The sequence below is a fragment of the Peromyscus maniculatus genome, chromosome 3 (assembly GCF_049852395.1).
Source record: "Peromyscus maniculatus bairdii isolate BWxNUB_F1_BW_parent chromosome 3, HU_Pman_BW_mat_3.1, whole genome shotgun sequence".
In the NCBI taxonomy this organism is placed as follows: domain Eukaryota; kingdom Metazoa; phylum Chordata; class Mammalia; order Rodentia; family Cricetidae; genus Peromyscus; species Peromyscus maniculatus.
In genome coordinates, this window is record NC_134854.1 from 62,558,288 (window position 1) to 62,581,076 (window position 22,789).

The 22,789-nt window shown below is 42.0% G+C and overlaps 1 protein-coding gene across 1 annotated transcript in view; it reads right to left on the reverse strand.

Moving 5' to 3' along the window:
* The window catches only part of Snd1 (staphylococcal nuclease and tudor domain containing 1), a 428,395-nt gene that overhangs the window by 157,961 nt on the left and 247,645 nt on the right, over positions 1 to 22,789 (reverse strand). The window contains exon 14 of the mRNA XM_006979374.4: positions 14,392 to 14,464. Within this exon, the coding sequence (XP_006979436.1) occupies positions 14,392 to 14,464 (73 nt within the window). The remainder of the gene's footprint in view (positions 1 to 14,391; positions 14,465 to 22,789) is intronic.

Here is a 22,789-nt window from a genome sequence, read left to right on the forward strand (position 1 = left end):
TACAGGTGTAAGACATTATTTTCCTTTTAAAGCTTCAGACAGATTTTTATTACTTTCAATGTCTCTATAGGTTAGAGGTAAGAATGTATTATAGAATGAGAAAATGGCTCAACAGATAATTAAAATGAAATGTGCAGAGAAAAGAATTTAAAGAGAGCCTGATGAAGCACACATTTTCATTTCATGGGCAAATCAAGAAGTCAGGGGCAAGGAAATTGATGTCATGCAAAAACTCTGCCCTACTCTGGACAAGAACACAACTTCAGAAAAGGACAGAGAAAAGAATGTCAGCCAGTAACCTACAACATAAAACTCAGAAAAAGTAAGTGTCAAATAGCTACTAGTCGGGACAAAAGCATTTTCTCTAAATATTTTCTCTATGCAGATGATTGACTGAATAGAAATAGAATTATCAAAATTGAGGTTTCAACCATACATGAGGTATTCATTGGTCCAATAAAGTTAAGCAAAAGCATTTTTATTATGTTTAATTGGGACTTTTCAAAGTCTAGTGTTTCCAGAGTTAATAAAAATTAGGCCAGGCAGTGGTGGCGCACGCCTTTAATCCCAGCACTCGGGAGGCAGAGGCAGGTGGATCTCTGGGAGTTCGAGGCCAGCCTGGTCTCCAAAGCGAGTTCCAGGAAAGGCGCAAAGCTACACAGAGAAACCCTGTCTCGAAAAACAAAAACCAAAACAAAGAAAGAAAGAAAAAAACTTAGATAACTATACAATTTAGAAGAGAAAGTTCTAGATTCCTCAATACGGAGACAAATGTAAACCATTACGGTAGAGACTTATTAACTAAAACAGAAGGTGATGTTTTGAGTGACACAGAGTGTATCAAATTAAAAATCTACTTATTTTACTCAGTAGCTTTCCAGAACAGTAAATATGCTATTTTTGGTCTAGCTTTTTACTTTGTGGTATTGTTTAAAAAAATAATTACTGACCATGATTTAAAGGTTGTTAATTATGTATATATAAAGACCCAAATTATCCTTAAATACAACTTCAAGAGGTACACAGCAATTTAAGGCATCTACTAACCTAACAGTGCTAAATACCACCTATGTCCTCTTCTAGGAACTGACTGTACAGTTGAGAAAAAACTCTAGTTTAGCTATTAATCCTGTCAGGCGTTTAGTCAAGATTTCCTCCCATTCTAACATCAGTCTTGCCACCGGTTATTTCCATTGGTATGCAGAAAATTTTAATTTCATTCAATCCTATCTGTTAATTGTTGGTTTTATTTTCTGAGCAACTGGAGTTCTTTTCAAACAATTGTCAAAATATGAAAAACAAATGGCTATTAAAGATGAAAAACAGTGATTAAAAGTTCTTAACTATCAGGTAAATGCAAATTAAAACTATCTTGAGATTCCACCTCACCCTAGTCAGAAGAGTTGTCATTAAGACACCAACAGAGGCTGGTAAAGTGACTCAGTGGGCACAGGCCCTTGCTGCTAGGCCTGGTGACCTCATTTCAATTCCTGGAACCCACAAGGTGGAAGGAAACAACCGACTTCCACAAGGAGTCGCATGCATGCATGCATGCATGCATGCGCGCGCGTGCGCGCGCGCGCGCACACACACACACACACACACACACACACACACACACACACACACACACACACACACACACACACAATACCTAAAGCCAAACCAAATAACAAAACCCTAAAGCTGATGAAGATGCGGGGGAACCCGTATATATTGCTGGTGGGAATGTAAATTCTTCCAAATATCATGGAAACCATTATGAAATTTCCTTAGAAACAAAAAGAAAATGAAAAGCGAACTCTAAAAGCAACATCTGCCTCTACTCCAGCACTCCTGACTCTAACACCCACGTTCACTGCAGCACTCTCTTCCCAACAGCCTGGCTATGAATCCCTGCTTGTGATTCAAAGGCTTCTAAGTAGAGGGCTTCCTGGTGTAGATAACATCAAGTTAAGTTGCCCTTCTCCTAGGGAACAAGGGTTTAAAACAGACAGTTAAGGTTTAAAGCCAGAAAGGTAAAATAAACAAACAAGCAAAGCTCACACATTAGCATGTCAGAAGTAAAATTTAAAAACGTGTTCCTAGAAGAAAGGATAAAATGTGAAGTGTGTGTGCACACACTTAAATAGAAAAAGATTTATTTTTTAATCTCTGTGTGTGTGTGTTTGTGAGCACACTGTCTGTGTGTATACACATGTGTGTGTAGATACTGATGGAGGGCAGAAGAGGGCATCAGATTCCCTGGAGCTGCAGTTACAGGAGGCTGTGAGCTGCCCCACGTGGGTGCTAGAAACTGAACCTCTCTCTGCAAGAGCAGTATGAGTTCTAAACCACGGAGCCATTTCTCCAGCCCCCACAAAAGAACAAACTGAACCATAAAGAGTGCCACTATGTCATTTGCAGAGAAAATGCTCATCATATTAAGCAAATTAAAACAAACTCAGAAAACCGGTATCACTATCTTTTGCTAATGACTCTTAGATTTTATACAGACACAAAAAGCCAGGTGTGTGCGTGCACACCCATGCACGGCATGGAAGGAGACGGGGCAAGGAAGGAGGGGCCTCTGGGTTGGAGGAAAGGGAGAAAGGGGAAGTGTGAGTGAGGAGTGAGGAGGAGTGAATATGGCCAAAGTACATGATATACCTGAAAGACAAATGTCCATTAAACCTATCACTTTGTACAATATATGTCAACTGATAGGAGCTCCTAAGAAAGGATAAAACGCTCAGTCTCTACTCTTAAAAAGAGCTTACAACACTTACAAAGGTAAGAGAAATGGAGGAGGGGAGCATAGTCTGGTTAACAGATGTACTGACAGAAATCTTCCTGGCATAGAGGTACAGATGATTGTTATTTTCCTCTTTTCATCCACTTGTAATAGATTTAATTAAAAACAAAGTTTTTCTGTGTAAGGGGGAAAAAGTGTGTTCTTATTTACTACTAACAATCAAGACTAATTCAGCTTTGCCCAGATAAACTTACTTATCAGTTAGGTAGGTCAGATAATGTCTCTCCAGTTCTGGAGCCATCTGCAATAAATCTGTTCTTTATCTTTTGAGACAAATTTTTTGATGTTAAATAAACAGTCTATAAAGGGATGTGGAAAACATCATCGGAAGCTGAGGTGGAATTTGTTCTGTGACTCAATCAAGGGGCCCAAAGCGGAGTGCTTCCCAGTACAGACGACTAAGCAGCCCTTCTTCAAAGGAATGAAGGTTTAACAGATAATTACGGTGCAAGTCAGACAGGCACAAAATAAACAAAGCTCACACATAGGCCTGGTGTGAGAATTGAAAAAATGTGTTCCTAGCAAGGCAGTAGCATGTTGTAAAATGCCTCAAAGTCATACTCAGCAACAGATTAATAAAGTGTACCCAGGATTCCACACAGAAGTGGGAACAGTTGATAAGAAGCTTACAAAGCAAGGAAACAAGCCCACAGCGAAACATCTTTATGGTAGTTACACTGTCGGTCTTGGTGCACTGGAGGTTCCAAACCCTTCCTAAAGCAATATGCAATGCATACTCCTAGCTTCACTCTGGAGCTTTACAGTTCAAGTATCGAGTAAACCGCAGCTGAACACTGCATTTACCATATGGAAGAAGAATACTCCCACCCAAGAGTTATTGTGACAGTTATCTGCACTGTTCCTGCATGACACCGTACTGGATTCTCCTGCCCCAATCCCTGATCAATCACCCATTTCGACTAGTTCTTCCACTAATATAGATCCCATTTGCCTTTCTATGCTCACTGCCACCACTCTACTTCTAGCCACTACTCACTTGTCAGGCCATCCTGCATAATTGTGGTCATTAGTATACAGTCTCACAGGACTCTGCTCGAATCCCCGCTATAATTATATTTTAATACATCTGTCTGGTTCAATCCTCAATATCCAGCTCTATGTCCGGCATTTAAAAAGCTCTTACTAAACACATATGGTTTGATCATTCATTCACTGATTCTATGTGAGAAATGCATGAAAAACAACAAGAAGAAGAAGCCCAAGATGGCATATATCCCATGTCAGGAGTGATATAAAACAATGGTAAAGAGCTAGAGGAGGAAGTAGTATGACTCGGAACTGGAAGTGGATTAGGAGTTTGAAACAGAAATACTACAGATGATGACAGCTATCACTCACAGAAGACTTTCTGTGTGCTAGGTAGAAGGCGAAGCAATTTAGTAACAATCAACACACAGTATTTATTACCCACTGATCTCTGCTGAGCTCTTGTTCTGTCAACTGCTCAGAATACTTTGCATGTATTAATTTATTCAATTACTCCGCAATCTAAGAAAGCAAGTGCCATCATCACACCCATTTTACAGCTAGGGAAGCTAACAGAAACATTAATAATTTCCTCAGGGTGACAAAGTACTAAGTAAAGGAGTCCTGAACTGAATCTCAATGATCTGAGACTAGAGCCTATGCTGCTAATACTGACTCTATTCTAGAAGCACACACTCCTGTGGCATCCCTTTACAAGCCTGCCTATTAAGAGTTACTAACCAGTAGTTAATTCTGAACTTACAGAGCTAGCATCAGTTTTTGCCAAATAGAACTTCACCCCTTGAAGTGCATTACTTGACAAATCAAATGTAAATAAGGCACTGTAAATAAACAAGTGACTCATTCCTGTTAGGGGTTTAGAAGCTAATAAGGAGAATGCCAACTTGAAAAGTTACCTATTTATCAGCATATACAAGATGACAGTAATATGGTTTTGTAAATGCTAAAGACGGGCATGATCAGAGGGCAGGATGGATGCAAAGGGACACAAACAAAAGGCAGTAGAAAGCACTGTCCTAAGGGAGAAGAGACAACATTCAAAAAAGAAAGGCCCGCTACAAGTGGTAAAGAGTGAAGGCAATTGTCTTAGTCAGGGTTTCTACTGCTGTGTAGAGACACCATAGCCATGGCAACTCTCATAAAGGAAAACATTTAATTGGATGGCTTACAGTTTTAGAGGTTCAGTCCATTATCATCATGGTGTGACATGGTGGTGTGCAGGCAGAGATGGTGCTAGAAGTAGCTGAGGATCCTCCATCTTACTCAAAGGCAACAGGAAGTAGTCTCTCTCACTGGGTGTGGCTTGAGCACACAAGATCTCGAAGTCTGCCTCCACAGTCACACACTTCCTCCAACACCTACTCCAACAAGGCCACACCTCCTAAAAGTGCCACTCCCTTTGGGGGCCATTTTCCTTCAAACCACCACAGCAATCAAAGTCCTTAATCTGAGAACCTTCAACTGAGGGTTAGGTAAATATGACACAAAGGGAAGTAAATAGGCCTGACTGTGAGTGCAGCATCCAAGTATCTTGCAGCAGTGCACAAGAGAACACAGGTCTTTCTCCAGATTAGAAACCTCCCTAACAGCTTATGTTCTCAGGACTTTCCAACGCTGTGTCAGAAATTCTATAATTTCCTCCTGGGAACATCACTTCCTCAAGAACAGTCACAGAACTACTGGGCATTTCAAAGGTACCCTGATCTCTAATTCAAGAAAATCTGGATGTCAACATTGCAGAGTTTCCAAAATTCTGTATGACACAGTCTGTAGGGAATATGTTGGAAACATGCTAAATAAGGGCTTAAAATACAAGCAAGCAGAATGTCTATATTAGTAAAATGACTTACTTTGAAATGTTTACATAAGCAATAGCCACAGGACAAAATGAGTTCAATCTATGGCTAAGTATTATGATGATGAAGCAGAGAGTGGCACCAGGGTGGCACAGAAATACTTCATGTTTTATCACGTCACTATGGACATGGGATACATCAGACAATTCAGTCACACACCTCAACCCAGGAACCAAGAATGCCTTAGTGAATGCCTTCAGAACACCCTTACATTTATTTACTTATGCCATATTGGGCTCATTTAACCAATCTGGACTCATGAAATAGAATCACAGAGCAATATGCATGTGTTCAAAGAATGGAAGAAACAGAAGGCAATGAACCAGTGACAGCCGAATCCATGTGTAGAAGCACTTCTCTTTGGAAAGAAATACCATTTGGTTCAGGGAAAATGTCCCTGCACTTGCTCCATTTTCTTGCAACTTTCTTTGAACAAAAGAAAGGTTATGGCTTAGTTAACTGAAATATTTTTCTTGTCAACTTGACAGAAGCTAGAGCCATCTAGGAAGAAGGGACTCGAATTAAGAAAATTCCTTTATTAGGGACAATAGGTAAGTCTGTGCAGCTTTTTCTTGATTAATGATAGATACTAGGTGCTGGGGTTGGGAAAAAGCATGCTGGGGATTGTGCCCACCCCTGGACAGGTTGTCCTGGGACACACACACACACACACACACACACACACACACACACACACACACACACACACACACACGATTGAGTCATGAGAAGCAAGGTAGGAAGCATGGTTCCTGCTTCAGTTCCTGGTTCTAGTTCCTACCCTAAGATTCCTTCATTATAGACTATAAGCCATAAGAAAAAATAAAGCCTTTTTTCCCTAAGTTGCTTTTGGTCATGGTATTTATCACAGCAATAGGAAGCAAACTTGCACAAACCCTGATACTATGGAGCTCATCCACGTGTACTCCTGAGTAAGAAATCAAGGAGCATGGAAAAATTTATTATCATTTTATTTATTTATTTGTAGTAATAGAAGATCTTTCTATAACACAATTTATGGCACTAACACATTAAGATTACTGAGTACATGGGGATCAAAACGTCATCCTCGTAAGAGGCAACAAACAAGAGCCTTGTCTCTAATAGTGACCACCTCCAGGAAAGTCACCTGATCCAGCAGTTCTTCAGAGGCAGTAAGCAGCAGAGCTGGGACACACCCAACCCCAGGTCAAATTGCCTTCAATTTCCAGACTTGCTACTCTCAGTCCTAACTGCTACAGTAGCTGGGATTTTTCTCCCAACAAAAGCCTGTCATTGAGCGTTAGGCACTGGGGCCTGTTTATATTCCATCCCTATGGACAGAGGCAGGAGGATTCCATGATTTAAGCCAGCCTGGGCTACCAAATGAGACCTTGTCTCCAATATCCAAAGGCCTGGGACCTAGGCCAGGGGTAGAATGCTTGGCCCTGCCTTTGATCTCCAGACCCCGGCCCTGCCAAATCTCCAAGTGAACAAACTGGCAGTCCAAGCAAGGTATATGGGATCAGACACTTCGCAGATGAAAGAGAGATATTCACTTTAGAGCTTCATTTTAATCCATTTATTAATGAGGGAAAATAGATTCAGAGGAGAGCGAGGAGCAGACATATATAGGTCACTAGGAATGCTGAAGAAAATTCGTTAATTTTTACTTTATGAAAATATAGAGTGAAAACATCGAATTGGAAACTATTTCCCTCACAGAACAGAGTTGAGCTATGTCTCTAAAGAACCACATGTCTTCAAGAATTATGTGTATCACTATCAGCCGTTCATATGCCATATTCTCCCTCTACAAAGGTTCAAAACAGACCAGGAAGACCAACAAAGCAAAACTCACAGAATCACATCATCCCAGAAGAGCTTGTAAGGGCAGCATCCAGCATTCTATTGGAAGTACATCCAGTAATCTTCCTGCTCATTTCAAAGTCTTGAACAAATTTCTCTGATACTCAAAACTAAATAAAAGCCAGAGCCCATGTCCTAAATTTGGTGCCCTACATTGTACACAGAACACAAAAGAAATACAACTCAGTCAAAAAATGTATTAAAACTCTCTAAGATGTACTTAAACACAACCACCACTGACTGTAGTCGATGCTGAAATATAATCCTGAGAAAGCTCTCACAGAAAACATAAATGCTTTCTGATTTACTTAGAAGAGAGTGATGTCTTTGCAGTTCCAGGGAACTTAACAAGGGCTAAAAAAAAAAAAAAGAATTAGACATACAGGACTCATGTGGCTCTATAGGCCAACCCTCTCTCCTCTCACAAACCAATAGAACAATGTTCTCCACCATGAGTCTGAGGGCAACTGATTAATTCAAACTTTCTGCCACAATCAAGATCTTCCTGATGACATCCAACCTTTCTCCAGAGATGGTGGGGTGGGTTCAGAGAAAGGAAATGGAAAGGGAACCGGAAGAAAAAGGGACCAAAAAAAAAAAAAAAAAAAAAGAAAAGAAAGAAAGAAAGAAAGAAAGAAAGAAAAATGATCAAGGAAACCAGAAAATACAGAAAAGCTATACGTGACAGTGCATGCATATAAATCCTAGCTGTTTTCCTGAGATAGGAAGATGGCAAGGCCAGTCTGGGCTACAGAGTGAGCTCCTGTTTCAAAAACAGAATAAAACAAAATGCCTCAAACCTTCTCTGCAGCCTAGGAAAGACTGCTAATCTGGCAGTCCCCCTGCCAGTAGAGATGTCAAGTGCTGCAGAGCTGTGGGGCATGTTTTTACGTGGACAGAATCCAAGCCAATTAGATGCAACCACAGTTGAACCATTTCAAGAAAGAAGAGAATAGAGAGAGCAGTATCGTCTCTTAGGTTAGTAAGAACTGGAGTTGTCAAATGAAGCAAGGTACAAGACAGACAGGAGACTAACACTGCTACTGCCATAGCTTCTGACCAGGGCACCAACCTTGTTTATGGAGCACAACATGCTTGTCCTAGAGAATATGGACTAGACAGTGAGCTAGCTCTTCTTATGTTTGTCCAGGACAGCAAACATAGCGCTTAGTAGTATGGCTTGCATGCAAATGTAGCACTCACTCCAGGCAACTCCTCCAGGTCAGGGAAACCCACTAAGAGGCACAGGTCTTGACCTTGGGCCATCTGTACAGTAACTTAGACCATAGCTGGTCCCAAAGACAATTAGATTATGCTGTGGGACTAAGCCAGAGTAAGGGAGGGAAGAGATCTTACGATTAAAGTTCAAAGAATGAACATTTGTATCATTGTAAGGCTTATAAAAGAACAGAAAAGCAGCTGAATGGAATGCTACAATCCTAGGAGAGGAAGAAGGGGACCGGAGTGAGCATGACTTAACAGAGCCCCGATTAGGCTTGCTCCTTGATTGGGCTTACCAAGGAACTTCTCTCCCTGCATCTCTTTCCACGTTCAAAAGTAGTTTTTCTTTTATATGCATTTATTTGTGCATGCCACTGTGTGAGTGTGTCAGTCGGAGAACACCTGACAGGAGTCAGTTCTCTCCTACCATGTGGGCTCCAGGGATCACAGTCAGGTCATCAGGTTTGGCAGGACGTGTCCTGCTGAGCTATCTTGCTGGCCCTTCTTTTTAATGTTTTTCAGCCAAAAAGAATACACATTTACTTCCTACTCTTCCATCAAGACTCAGCTCCAGATGGAGCCAGGGAAAGGTAACACCCACAAAGAGCCCCAAGTCTATTATAGAAAGGAAGACAGTTTGGGATATCTCAGGAAAAGAAAAGCAGTGCTGTTCAAGAAAACCAGGAAAGAAAGGAAGAGCCTCCCAATAAATCCTATTTCATCTACCTACCCACCTACTTCAAGTGAGGACTTCTAGTTTTTGATATTTCCAAGTTAAGACCTACTGGTTCACTCTGGAAGCCTTTTTTCTATAGTTCCCTTCACTTCAGCAGGAATACGCCCATGGTCTGATTTCTCAAATTTTGTGCCCCCCCCCACCGCCTCCCACCCCCCAAGCTAGCCTTTGCACCACCCCAGACTAAACTCACACACAATTCTATCAGTAATACTATGTTTCTCCAACAGAATCAGCCACAGAGAGATATGCTCAAAAACAGTATGAAAACTGGGCAAGAAACGGTCACAAGCTGACAAATGTCCAAGAGTGCATAGCAGTTCAGTGAGTGAATAATTGTGAAATTAACAGATGTGTTATCAGCCACATAACATCAGAAGATCCCCATTCTGGCAATACAACACACCTTGCAGTTTATAGAAACACGATCAGATAGACATAGGCTCCAACCTCTTGTGATCACCAAACAACTGATTAACAGATCAACCAATAATCAAACACACAATCATTAAAACTCCTTCTGCACCAGAGCAGAAAGTCCAGAAATGACAGGAGAGGAAACCTGACTGGAGAGGATATGGGCATAGGCTTGGACCTCTCTGTGTGTCACCAATCAACAACACACGATCATTAAAATTCCTCAAGCATCAGAACAAAGAGACCAGAGATGACAGGGAGGAACTCACAAATACACACCCCGACTCATTAGAACTCCTCATGCACAGATGGGAGAGGAAGCGATGAAGGCAGAGGAAGCCATGTGTACTCTCAGCGATGGCTGCCCTAAAGGACTGGGAAACTTGTGCTCCCTCACTTTGGAGTCATAATTTATTTGTCTCACCTACCAGAACAACAGCCATGCACCAGCCCCATTTTATTACCTGTTTTACGTTCTGTATCTACAGGAGACTGTATTTATTGCAGAACAGGCTGTAGCAAAACCAGTAATACACCTAAGATAATGAACAGCCTTATATTCTACTGACATGTAAAGTCCAACTTTTCTACACTAGCAAGGAAAGGAGGAGAGGCAGGATCAAGAAACAACTATACCTACTGATAATGGAAGTGTAGACGTGTGAATGGACAGTCACCATAGAACTGCCTTTCAAACCAAAAGAGATACAGAACCAGGCCAGTCAAATTTGTGCCTGGATTCACATTAGGGGCATTGTGCCCCGAAAGGAAACCAGACTATAAAAATGTATGCAACTGATACTTATAATAGTCCACTCTCCATACCTGGCAAAATGAGAAAATACAGAAGCTCATCACTTCTTCTTCTTCTTCTTTTTTTTTTTTTCTCGAGACAGGGTTTCTCTGTGTAGCTTTGCGCCTTTCCTGGAACTCACTTGGTAGCCCAGGCTGGCCTCGAACTCACAGAGATCTGCCTGCCTCTGCCTCCCGAGTGCTGGGATTAAAGGCATGCGCCACCACCGCCCGGCTCATCACTTCTTGTTTATGAGACAGTATCTCATTATGTAGCCCTGGTTGGCCTGGACCTCACTATGCAGACCAGGCTGGCTGAACTCACTGGGTGATCCTCATGCCTCTGCCAGCTTATCAATCATTTTTTTTTAGGACCTATGTTATTGGCCTGGCAGTGAGTACTCTCCCTTAGAAGTCATTCTGAAAATACATGCAAAAGATGAAGATGAGCCAACTTTTACCAAAGCATGGATAGAGGTCCATCTAATTGGTATTACACAGGTGATATGCTTATCTTAAAAAAAATTCAACCTACGGCTAAACAGCATCTACCATTCATAAATTTAGAATACCCCATGCCAGTGTCTCATTTCCTAAGTCTATTAATATCTCATTCTCATGCCTAGGTTCCTACTTCCTACCACACACAGTCAGCCAAGAAGATATTGCTTTTGGTAAGTCTCCATATTAAAATATTCTAATGCATCCTAACCCCTGGTCTTGTGAAATTAAAAATCCAACAGGAGAGATATGAAGAATGGGCACAAACTTAACTTCTAAAGTGATATTCAGTTAACTCTGGGACAAAAACCACAGACTATTTGCCTTATAATTATGACAGGACATCTTCTGCCGAGCACATTTCTTGAGTGTCTTTAGGAGACAAAGTGTATACTTATTCCTATCTTTTTTTCTCCAAGGATATGCATCGTGGTGGGAGAAGAATAGAGGGGCACATTATGCATAAATAACAGTTTGCAGTAAATTATTTTGGCAGTATAGTGCATATACTGTCAGCTCAACAAATCTCCCATTTATCATGACCTAAAACTAAAAGGGAGAGTCAATCTGGGGAAGTGGGGGGGACACAGCTGAAAATTTAAGAGATTAAGAAACTTTTACGAAGCTTTTACGTAAGCATACATTACACAGTCATTACTACAGGGGTGTATTTCCACCACAGCACACTGCTTGCCCATGACCCCACATGCCTACCTGTCCCCCAGAAAGCAAAATTACCAGCATGCTGTAGGGAGCAGAAAACCCATACATCTCACTTAAATAACACAAGGGCGCCCAACCCATCCGCATACTTAACACTGTGATGGAGGGACGGAGGGGTGAGAAAGGGGAAAAGAGAAACCTCCTCTATTACACAGAGCACAAAAAATTGCAGTCTTAGCTGAATAATCTGTGATTCAGGCAGACAAGGTCATATCTGACATCTATTTAAATTGAATAGCTTTTCACTTCCAGTCTTCCACCTGCACAAGCTTTCCCCTTTTATTTATGTGGTCACTGAGGGACATTTAACTGGCATTTATTTGTAAATAACTTAAGAGCAAACCAATTTTTCAATATACAGCCAGAAAAGAGAATAAAAATAGGTACAAAAAAAGTTTAAGGGTGAGTTGGTGGGATAGGGATGGTAATGTTAATGACGATCAAAATGAAGGCAAGTCTGCACAGTGCCACTGACAGCAAAACAGCAACTGGAGGGCCAAGGGACACCTGAAAACACCAGAGTCCAAGGCATGCGAGAGGGAAAGTCAGCACTGAAGATTTTCTGATGCTGCCCTCTGAGGGCCTAGGGGAAGCCAAGGCAGCATCCCTCCACCCCACTCACTTCCTCAGGACTTCACCAACAGTGCAAGTCTGGGCTACTGAGAGCATCTATCCTCAAGCTGTTCGTTTGTTTATTTGGGGGGAGGTGCAGCTCATACTAGTGTGTGATTTACTAATTTGTTTAAAATATGTTTTCAGTTTTAATGACATAGTTTCCCAAGGTTTAATTCAGCTCTGGAAAGGTCCTAGAGTGTGAGTTTTACATAAACATTTCCATAGGCAGATGGTCCTCACATAGAGGAGCTTCCATTGTGTTTTACAAAACTAGTATTTATAACATGTTTTTCTCTGCAGCTAAACAGTCCCCAAATTGCCTTATGATACCAACCTCTTCAGCTAAAGACCAACATTAAGGAAAATATTGTTGAGAATACCACAGGACATACCCATAGAAATTAATAATATATACAAGAATAACTCACAGGCTAGACCCCAGAGAAAACAGGCCAAATAGTGTACTGGACGCATCACCCCTGGCAACAATGAGCTTTAGCAGATGCACCCAGACACTAGCTAATGGCTGGAAGGCCATTAGCCCAAAGTTTCTTGACCTCTCAGGATTCTAAGCCACACACATAAAAATGTGTTATCACTGTATCTCACGCACCTACAAGAGACCATAACTTATAGACTACTCCTGGCTCACATGAAGTAGACAATCCTGTTGAATCTGCACCTGAGCTAACTGCCTATGTCCAAGGACAAGCTCACTGGAGTCCCATTGCTTCAAATAGGTATGAGGACACCCACACAAGGTAGATTTGGCCACATTTACAATAAGCTACCAAACTGAAAAAGAGGAAAAGCTGTGGTCAGGCATGTAACATGTATGGAGAAGACAGTACACTCAAGTTCTTCCCTGTGGGACCAGGCTGAGCTCTAAAATAGTTTGTTTATACTGGTATTGCCATCTTGAGGTCCACGGCACATTCCTTGCATGTCTATGCTCTGATTCACTGGTCCTTTCTCCTTTAGCTCATGGTGCAATATGGTCCTCCTCACCTACGGCACACACCAATCCCCTGCTTAGCCATTAGTGAGCAGTGTGAAAGAACATGCTGGGGGCCTTCCCTGGTCGCCAGAGTGACCAGCATCATTCACCTCCCCTAACTGCTATCACTTCTCTTCATAGAAGATGGCACTATAGTTTTTTCTTCCCCACTTGGATGCCCCCCCCCCCCCCCCAATAATTGTTACAGTCACAGTGCCTACAGCAGTTCCCAGACATACTGGGCACTCACAAAGCATCTGTGGGGAGAAATCCTCAACACGCAGGGCACTGCTCAGTCAGAAGAATCTGAAACAGGCATGGGTAAGTCTACACTGGAAAAAAATGCTAGGACACAGCCTTTTGGGGGTTTGGAAGTATTCATCCCCGGTTCTTCTACATATTGTCCTTATTTACTATCTCTTAGCACAGTCACATAGACCTCCATTCTGTCCAGCTGATAGGCAAGCTGCAAGAAAGAACTCATTTAAAAGTCACAAGTAATTCCTAGACTTTCTCTCATAACTACAGTTGACCTTTACCATGAAGACTTCTCATTCACAGAATAAAATAGGTTTAAAAAACCCAGGAGCGAATTTTACTTCAATACGACAGGGAAGTACAAAGTATCTTCTAAACTCACAACAGTTAAAAACAGAAGCAACAGCTCAGGTGAAGAAATAGAGTGGAGGTTTTAAATCATCCTTTTCCTTAATGTAAACCAGAGTCGCTACACGTGCCTTAAAATACCCTGGAAAAAGGAACATTTAGGGCCTGAAAAGCATCGAACTACAGAAAACACATAAGTGGAGTCCTTTAGTGAGTACTAAGCACACAGGCTCTTGGAGGCTCTGAGCTCACAGCGGGATTCCAGGGCACAACTCACCCCAGAAATGTCAGCAACTCGGTGGATGGGCACTTCCTTCTTGCTGTGCAGTCCTTTGCCATTCTTAATAGCTCTGTAAGGGCAGAAGAGAAACCCATTAAGATAGAAACCACACCAGGAGAGAGTCGGGGGCAGGGGAGGGGAGAGGAGCAGGGCTGCTGACATAAATGTGCCACTACACAAACCCTGTCTACACCACGGAGCAGACAGCCTGTGAGGAGCAGGCGTTGACGGGGCAGTGGAAGGTGCTCTTCTTCCCAGCCCAGTTACGAGCACTTGCTGCCAGTTTCAACTAGCTGTGCCTGGTAATCAGAGAGCTCCCTCACTTGTTTCCAAATTAAAGGCATTGTTCTGGGCACAAAGGAAGAATCAGTTGGAAGCTCACACTCCTAAGAAGCACAAGTAATAATGTTTCAGTGCTTAATCACACGAAACATTTTAAATGCAAAATATGTAGCTAGTGTTCCAATTCTAATGGAAATAAGTTCCTCCCAGGTAAAAAGATAAGTTGCCTGGAATGAAGCAATATTGTACAGAAAAGCCATTTAAGACTGGGGAAAAAATTAGCCAGTGCTATATAACTGATACTAAGCTTTGTTCTGATTAGTTGTGGGGTGGAAACAGCAGGATTTCGCAGGGAACTCTGAAATTCACATATCTGGCCATGGGTTGGTTGGTACCAATCTCCCATCTCTTAACTACCCAGCACTACTGGGCAAGGTTACAGGTAGTACAGGAAAAAGCCACAGTGTCGAGCTGGTTGGTTAAATCATTAAGCCCTTCCACTACTAGAGAAGGCACATGTGAATACTGTTAGCTTCAGACCAAAGGTTCAGGGCTCCCTACTCCAGCCTTTGTAGGGTTTCTGGGTTCGAAAGAAAACATGGAGAAAGTTGTTAGAGCAGGACCAGGGTTGTGCATGGACACTTGGTTACATTTCCTCCTCCGGTCTGCATTTAAGGGGTGGCAATATCCCCCTAAAGAGGTTATTCTTGGGGTCACCTAACGTCAACAAACCAAATTAGGGAGGACCTGCTCAGCACCACCTAGAATGGCCATGCTTCTCACCTGTAGCTGGTGCTTTGACAATTCAGTAATCCTCTCCGCCATTCCAGGCAATCTGTCACTCACTCAACTGCTTGAAATGCTTTTCAAAAACAACACACGCAGGCTTTCCTTTTGTGTGTGCTGTTTCCACCAGTGAACAGTTTCTGAGGGAGACTCTTAAGTGGTATAGATTCCTGTAAGGGAGTGGTACAGTGTCTGTGAGGGGTATAGCTTCCTATGAGTGGAACAGCTTCCTTCCTGTGAGTGGTATGGCTTCCTGTAAGTGAGGGGTATAGCTTCCTGTGAGTGAATGGTATAGCTTCCTGTAAGGGAGGGGTATAGCTTCCTGTAAGGGAGTGGTACAGTGCCTGGAAGTTTACATAAGGGAATTCATGGTGGTGTAGTTGTTTTTGCATGGCTCCTGTAAATAACCTCAATAAGTTCATGGGTTCACAAAAATGGACTTATGCAACCTTCTTTCTGGGATTTGTGGGTGTCCTCTATATCTGGAGTGAACAGATACCTATTTAAAAACACATTACGCTCATGTATTTGTATGAGCAATGTGTATGCACACCTTCAGAGGTTAAAGGGCTACTTGGGTAGTAGGTTTTGTTCCTTCCACCATGGGGGTCCAGGGGACAGAACCCGGGTAGGTCATCATGTTACAGCAAAGAATGGGATCTCCCTCTAGATATGCCCTGTCTCATCCCAAGAGACTTAATTCAGTGAAGCAGGTCAAGGACCTGGCTAGGGAACCACCCCTAGAGAGGCAGGTTCACCTTAAGATAAAGTACTTTTTCTTTCCAATATTCCCATCTTCTAGTGCAGTCCCTAGGAGTTGCCAAGGGCTTTGGCAGGGTCTGTCTGCCCTCCTAACTCAGAAAAAAATTAACTATTTCTTCTTTCTTTTGCTTTTGGATGCTGGCCAGAGCCGTTCTTTGGGTTTCTTTATTCTTTGTGTAGAGTTACAATCCCTGCCACTGGGCCGACCTCTTGGGCTTATCTTTTCCATTCGCCTCCTCTGGGCAGCTGAAGAATTACAGTTTTCCTATAGTGTGTATTTTCTTTTAAACCCTAGTAAATTCTGTTTGAATCTGTTCTTAATTTTTTCATTAAAGAGACCAAGAACCCAAGAGTAGACATCCAACTTCCTCCATATCATACGGTGGATCAGCCGGAACTCCCCAAGATTTCTCTTACTATTTCTTTCCTCTGGTTAAACCTTTTAATTAGTGGAGAGAACAAACCTGCTGCTACAGACCTAGAAAGAATCCATCAGGTTTGGTGCGAAGCACCTTTCCCCGCCATCACACTACTCTACATGCTTCCTCATGCCCCTTGCCCCCGGAAGTCACATGAGCCAGTCTATGTCTATTCTACACTAAGGATAAGTATATAATTAGCAGGAAAAAAGACCATACAGATACTCTCATCCGATGTGTTCTTTGTGTGCCAATATTACTCTTGAGTTGGAATCAATTGCAAATGGATAGGGGTACTTCCCATCACCACTGGTCTTCTACTTTTCAGGATCCTGTTGATGGCCACTGACTAGGACTGATTGTCAAGGATGGACTGCTCCCAGTTCTTAGGATTTGCAACTAACAGAACAACAAGTTTAGACAGAAACCAGTGGCTGGAAGCCACAGATGAGGTGCTTCTGCTCCCTAAATCCCCATTTCCACTACCTTTCCTGTCACCAACAGACTCTCCGGATTTGGCCCCTCGGGAATCAGTCTTCAGAAGGCCTGGCAAACTGACTCCCGCCTGGACACACCTCACCCCTACAAGGCAAGACAATGAGGCCTCTGAGCACCAGGGGCCTGAATTTGTCTCTTTCCCAAGAAGAACCTTCAAAATAATAAAACACACTTCTGAAAAGGTAAGTTCATGTCAAAAGGCTGCTGAACTGGTAGCGTTTCCTGGAATGGAGAACAACTCATATACATGAAGAAAAATGCACCGAGTAAATTAGAAAGCCAGGCAAGGGCAGTGAGGCATGCTAAGTTACAATTGTGCTTTCTTTCTGTGGCCCCAGATCTGGGACTTAACCAAAGTGAAACATGCAGCTACCAAAGGGAAAACAGAAAATGTGGACAACATTGTAGTAGTAACATTGAAAACATGAGTTCTTTAAAACTAAGTCCTAATATTGTTTTTCTTTAAAAATTAAGCAAACAAGATGTGTTCTGCTTTGTTCCTAAAAGGTGTGGATACTTCCTTGCATCCAGGAATTCATTTTGAAAAATCCTCAGATAGGTTGTTTTATGCTTAAGATATGATGGTTAAATTAGATCAATTTCTAGCATGTTCAAAAGGTAACAATGAAGGTGAACTATAACATCAGCCCTAGTTTCCATTATTTAGAGAATACTACTTTTTGTAATCAAGCCTACACAAGACCATATACACTTAATGCACTGTATTATCCCTGCACAAACAGAAAACACTCAAGCTTAATGTTCCCAGAAAAACATGGTTGTCAATTTTCTGTTCGGTGCCAGCTAAACACAATTAATTGGAATTCTTGACAGCATAGCCAGTTCCTAAAAGTTCAAATTATTATTCATATGGATATTTATTTGTACTTACATAAAAAGACCAATAATAGAGGTATAGTATGCATCAATAGAAGCAAGAACTTTCCCACGTAGAACACCATATTCTAAGTAAGATCTCTGTTTAATCTATGAAGCTGGTACTAACTGGGCCACCAGGACAAGTCTCCATTCACAAACAAACAAACAAACAAACAAACAAATGCAAACCATAACAAGCCCACACTCACTTAAAAACATTCAACAACCCTGACATTGCTCTTTGTGTTAGTTCTTAACAACGAGAAGGAAACTATAATTCACAGGTGTTAATTAACTATTCAGGTATTGCTACCCCGAAGGGACATGGGACTCAAGCCACAAAGCAAGAGAGATTTGTAAGAAATGAATACAAGGACTCACTTTGAGTTTCATTTGCTGAGCAGAGTCACTTTGGTTCTTGTTCACTTACTTCTGCAAAAATGACCCACCATGAGCCACCTCTAGCAAGCTCCCTTCGCCTATCATAGGGATGCTCTACAGAGGGGGGACATGTGGCAGAATAAGAATTTGGGGGAACTGGTCTGGGTTAGGGCCAAACCTACATTCTTTGCAAATCAGTAAATATTCTTATTTCAGGTCTTGAAGGACACACCCCAGGACAACTATAAACATTGTATATATGAGATCAAGAAGAGCCAGGCTCTGCTGAGTGTACTGCCCTGATGTCACTGCTCAGCGTTGCTCTTCCTGGTCAGCTCAGACATGTGCATCCAGAGATACCTGGGTGACAGCACAATGACACCATCCCCACATGGCTTTGCCCTGAAGACCACAAGAACAGCTCGAATCTCCTTTCACTAGGCAATGGATAAAACTCCTGACTTCTCAACATCTTCCTCTGCCTCTGCTTAATAGCTATAGCCCTGCAAAGGAAGGCTGGGATTGAGATGAGCCAGGAGAAGGGAAGCAGTAGGGTAGAACAGCCTGTTCCTCTCAGAAGCTTCATTCTCTGAGAAGCAGCGGTTCAAAGACAGAAAAACCAGCAGTGTCAAGAATGGATAAAGCTGCCACTGGCCAGGGAGAGCTGGTATGTAGTCAGATACAAGAGAGGGGGTGATGGGGCAGAAGGGGATGAAAACAGCTTTCTACGTTTCTCCCTGGCCCAGTAAGACAGTTTGGTGCTATGGTGTAGAAGATAATCTCCGTCCGGGTCACTGGAACAGTCTCTGTCTAAGAGTAAGATACAGGCTCCACACACATTGGAGCTGTGGTCCTACCATTCCAAGGTGAAACCAGGCACTTTGCAAAAACAGATGAGAGCTGTGACAGCAACCCCGTCCACAGCACCTGGGCACACCAGAAACAGGACCTCACTCACCTTCAGTGCGCAGGAACAAAGTCTACTCTTAGGGTCTGTGCTCTCTAGCATATAAAATTTCTAGGGATGAGCTCCCACCAGGCAGAAGTTGGTACTGCAGAATGAATCCAAACTGGACCAACCAACAGGCCCATCCTATGATAATTACTGTATTATCATCAATTCAGGGATGGCAGGTTGTTATTCTGAACTAATATTTTTTGTTAAATTACAAATTTTTCAATAAATTTAAAGCATTTATTGAAATCATAAAACGGTTGCAGCACAGTGAATTCTTACCATGTGTGCACAAGAGCTTCAGCAAGGGTACTAGAGATACCCATCGCCTGAGGGACAGGAAATGACTCATAATTATTTCAATGCATTTTCCTAGAGAGGAGTAGCCTTCTGTAGGTTTGTAAAGGAACTGCTTTCATACATAAAAAGATCTAAAGACAATACCATAATGGAAAGTAAAAATGGCCTAGGATAGAAAGGATAAGTAGCAGGGAGATGATGGACAAGAAAGGACACCATGCCAGAAGTCAGGAATGCTTGAACGTAACTCAGCATCCGCATTTTCCCTTGAACTTCTGGTATTTCTGGTCATCGGGTAACAAGAGGCCTCTCAGTTCTCCTGTCTTAGCTGCTACATGCAGCACTTTCTTCTTTCTTCATAGTGCTCACTCTGTCCTTTTGTAACCCTCTGGGTTCAGGGTCCAGCCCAAGACAACTACACAAATGTTTAAAATAAATTCATCAGCCATTTTTGGATTCCATATTGCATACTACCATCATGACTTCTATTTCATCACTCCTCTGCTTAGATCCCAGAAAGGCCAAGAGGAAACTGGATGGAAATTCTTTCTTGTTATTAATGATAGATAGCATTGGCAACCAAACCCAGGACCTCATGTATGCTAACAAGTGACATACCCTAAGCTAATGTACTCTTACCATCAAGGAGAAATTTTTATTTTCACAATTTACTTTCATAGGCACCTACCGTGTAGTCCCAATTATATCTTTCTATAATTTCAAACCTACAGCCTTTAACCCAATTAACTCCATTTCCTCTTATCTATTCTACATACGAGCTTTGTTTCTCTTCCATCTCATCTGACCTTCCAGGTTCTTCACTATAAGATGAAAAGAGTAGTCACATACTTGGGAGCTAAGGAGATGGCTCAGTGGTTAAGACCATTTATTGCTCTTGAAGGAAATCAGAGTTCAGATTCCAGCACTCAAGTCAAGTGGCTCAAAACAACCTATAACTCTAGCTCCAGGGGATCCAACATCCTCTTCTGGCTTCTGAGGGCAACCCATGCATGTGTACATACATATAAGCAGATTAAAAAAAAATCAATAAAAAAATAAAGAGTTGTCATTTATCTGCAGCAAGTCGTATAAACAGATGTCACAGCTAAGTGAGATGTCTCATGCCTATAATGCTAGCAAATGGGAGGAGGCAGCAGGAGATTTAGGGAGTTCAAGGCCCATCCTTGGCTATGTGGTAAGTTTGAGGCCAGCCGAGGCTACATGAACATATGCTATAAATAACAACAAAATAACAAACAAACAAACAAAACACCTGTAGTGGGTGGCTGTTTGAGCACCACCCTTAGTGGGGTAGCAGATAGCTGAATGAATTGTTTTGATCATTAAGCAGGCTCCATGATTGCTAGCAATATAATCCCATTAAATCCCTGTTTAAAAATAAGAAAAAAGCTGCTATGTCAGTCACTTTTAAGCTAAAGCTAGATTTTGGGGTCAGGTAGTTTCTATGAACTTCTCTGAAACTGTAGTAAAATTGTGTGTGTGTGTGTGTGTGTGTGTGTGTGTGTGTGTGTGTGTGTGTGTGTGTGTGTGTGTATGTAACCGCTAAATTTAGTATGGAGCTGTAACTGGCAACAAACAAATCTGCATTGCTTCCTGTTCTAGTCTTCCTTCCTAAGGCTAAACTGCAGGCCCTCTGAGGGTTACTTAGGATAACGTTCTTAATGTTTGTTACAGCACTTGACACAGATCTGCCCTTTCATTATTACAGAAACACAAGTTAAAGTGTGCCTAGCAACGCTGAGCAAATAAATGCTTTTTGTTTGTCTGTTTGTTTTTTGTTTCTCTGTGTAACCCTTGCTGTTCTAGAACTTGCTTATAGACCAGGCTGGCCTTGAACTCAGAGAGATCCACCTGCCTCTGCCTCCCATGTGCTGAGATTAAAGGTGTGCACCACCACAGCCTGGCAATAAATGTCTTTGTAGAATGTTGAAATCACTTCAAATTACACACATGGATAGTGCCGAAGTTACTGAAGGGCAACTATTTGAGGCTTGCTGGTTTCGTGGGATGCAGTGTCCTGACCCAAGCTCTAGGGTAGAGTACTATCTCTCCCTCATACCCCAGGGCACTGGGTGAGCAGAAGTCTGCACAGCAGGGAGGGGTCACAGAGCTCAGACCACTGTAAACAGCAAACAGACTGACCCAATTGTAATGATAAATAACTTGGAAGAAGTAAAAACAATCTCAACATAAAGGTTACAAATCAGAACAAAGAGAACAAAAAGCACTAGCCCTCCAACACCTCTCACTGCTTGGGGCCACAGTGATGAAATATGGTGCTTCAGCATGAACTAAACACAGATTTCTGAAACACAGTCACAATAAACAATCCCTTTGGCCTTTCTGCTGGTTCCTGGGTCCTGCAATTCAGAAATGAGGCAGACCAGACCCAGGTGCAGAACGGCAGGTGTGTGTGTTTGGGGGGTGCGGGGAGGAGAACCACTAAGATTATGCAGCTGCATTTTCAACAAAAATGAGTATTACTGATAAGATAGACAGAAAAGATGGAGAGCACACAGACTGGCAGTGAGGAAATTGAGTCCTACGGTCTAGAGAGGTGGGCAAACTAATGAGTCAGTAGATATTATGAGGCAGTGAAGCAAATAACAAAGAACTCCAGGTCATCCTCTCATCTAAAACTAATAAAGAGAGAAATGAAGGCACATGCTATTGTGTCTGCAGAGAGGAAAGAGGGAGAGGAGGGATTACGAGCTCACAGCAGAGGGATGGGTGTGCAGTTGCTGAAGATAAGCAAATGCTACTGGTCCCAGATTAGGATCAAAGGAGTATTAGTGGTAGATAGAAATAAATGGTCATCAGGAATCAAAAAGGCTCAGAAAGCAGATTACTTAAAAGTGCCTTAGTGACACTGCTTTATAGTTTTTGCTGTCCTGATTACAAAGTCCATCATAAAAAAATAGGAAACAATGACTCATAATTCTATGGTAATGTCTTCTGAGTGCTAATACACATATATCTTCCCATTTATACTTAAAAAATATGGTACCACTGTGGATAAAGTTTTGTGGGCTCATAATTTTTTTCCATAACAAATGGCTAAAAGAACACTTCCCTATGCCATTGACTTCTTTACTTCATTTTTAATGGTTCT